The sequence below is a fragment of the Macrobrachium nipponense genome, chromosome 31 (assembly GCF_015104395.2).
Source record: "Macrobrachium nipponense isolate FS-2020 chromosome 31, ASM1510439v2, whole genome shotgun sequence".
Classification (NCBI taxonomy): Eukaryota; Metazoa; Arthropoda; class Malacostraca; order Decapoda; family Palaemonidae; genus Macrobrachium; species Macrobrachium nipponense.
Genome location: NC_061093.1, coordinates 67,653,558 through 67,655,211, shown reverse-complemented (window position 1 = coordinate 67,655,211; position 1,654 = coordinate 67,653,558). Strand labels below are relative to the sequence as shown.

At 35.7% G+C, this 1,654-nt stretch overlaps 1 protein-coding gene across 1 annotated transcript; it reads left to right on the top strand.

Moving 5' to 3' along the window:
* The first annotated feature begins 618 nt into the window (after positions 1-618).
* LOC135206892 (dnaJ protein homolog 1-like) lies at positions 619-1,167 on the top strand. Its single transcript, XM_064238371.1, has one exon. It carries the CDS (start codon positions 619-621, stop codon positions 1,165-1,167), a length of 549 nt encoding a protein of 182 aa, XP_064094441.1.
* The last annotated feature ends 487 nt before the right edge of the window (positions 1,168-1,654 follow it).

The window sequence follows — 1,654 nt, the reverse complement described above, 5'->3', positions numbered from 1 at the left end:
TGATAGAGAAATAGTTTTCCTAATCCTTGCAACTACTTAAACTTTTTAAAATGATTTTTGAATAAAGAATACAGTTATTAATCTTTTTGAAAAAACTTATGATAGAGAAATGATTTTTACACACACATATATATATATTTATATAGATATATAACTCCTGAATGAAGAATACAGTTATTAATCCTTTTTGACAAAACTATTTGAATAGAGAAATGATGGTTTGTCCAATCATCCTTGCGACTACTCAAACTTTTTAAAAAGACTTTTAAATAAAGAATACAACTTCCACTCCAGTTATTAATCCTTTTGAAAAGACTTATGATAGAGAAATAGTTTTCCTAATCCTTGCAACTACTTAAACTTTTTAAAATGACTTTTGAATAAAGAATACAGTTATTAATCTTTTTGAAAAAACTTATGATAGAGAAATGATTTTTACACACACATATATATATTTATATAGATATATAACTCCTGAATGAAGAATACAGTTAAATATATTTGGTTGTCTCTTTTAATTTACATATATGTAGTATATAGCTCCCAGATAATTCATTCAGCATTGTTGAATATAAAATGCGCATTAGCGCAGCCAACCAAACTTAGTTCATCATCAGCATGGACTATTACAAGATCCTAGGTATCTCCCAAGATGCTTCAATGGAAGATATTAAAAGAGCTTACCGAAAAATGGCACTTAGATACCATCCAGATAAAAATAAATCATCGGATGCAGAGGAAAGGTTTAAAGCCATCTCGCAAGCTTACGAAATATTGAGCGATGTGAAAAAACGGGAGTGTTACGATCAACATGTGAAAGGTAAAATGGAGGATGAGGAGGTACCTAAGGAGGGTAATAATAAAACTCGCTTCACATATTACCTCCTACCCATACTAGCGATCCAAAACTCGCTTTTACATATACCTCTACTACTAGCAATCCCAAAACTCGCTTTTACATATACCTCTACTACTAGCGATCCCAAAACTCGCTTTACATATACATCTACCACTACTACTAATAGCGGTCCAATGGACGACATTTTCCATCAGTTCTTCGGCACCCACGGTAATTTTAATCACTTCTTTAATAACTCTGACGACGACGATGATGATGATGATGATGATGATGATATTCATATGATGTTGGAGATGGTCGATCAGTAGTAGGCATCGAATGGGAGGTTTCAACTGTAATCACAAACACTATCACGGGAGGGGGGGCAAGGCATCATCATCATCATCATCATCATCATCATCATCATCAGGATCCTCCAATCTACCGGGACCTGTACGTGACTCTCGAAGAAATAGCTCAAGGAGTGATCAAAAAGATGAAAATCACGCGGAGTGTGTTTAGCGATGATGAAACAAAAATATCCACCAAGAGAGAAGAGAAAATATTGAGCATTAACATTATGCCCGGTACAAAGGATGGTTTTGAGATCAAATTCGAAAGAATGGGAGACGAGTCGCCTGGCAAGGTCCCGGCTGATATCATTTTCGTTATTAGGGAAAAGCCTCACCCGGCATTTAAGAGAGACGGTACTAATTTGATCTATTCGGTCAAAATCCCCATCAGAGAGCCTGGTGTTGGTACCAGCGTGTCTGTCCCTACTCTGGAAGGCCAAAGGGTCACACTCGATGTCAAAAA

Bases quoted from the DNA above. Each gene is read 5' to 3' on its own strand.
- LOC135206892 (XM_064238371.1), top strand. From the start codon at position 619: ATGGACTATTACAAGATCCTAGGTATCTCCCAAGATGCTTCAATGGAA.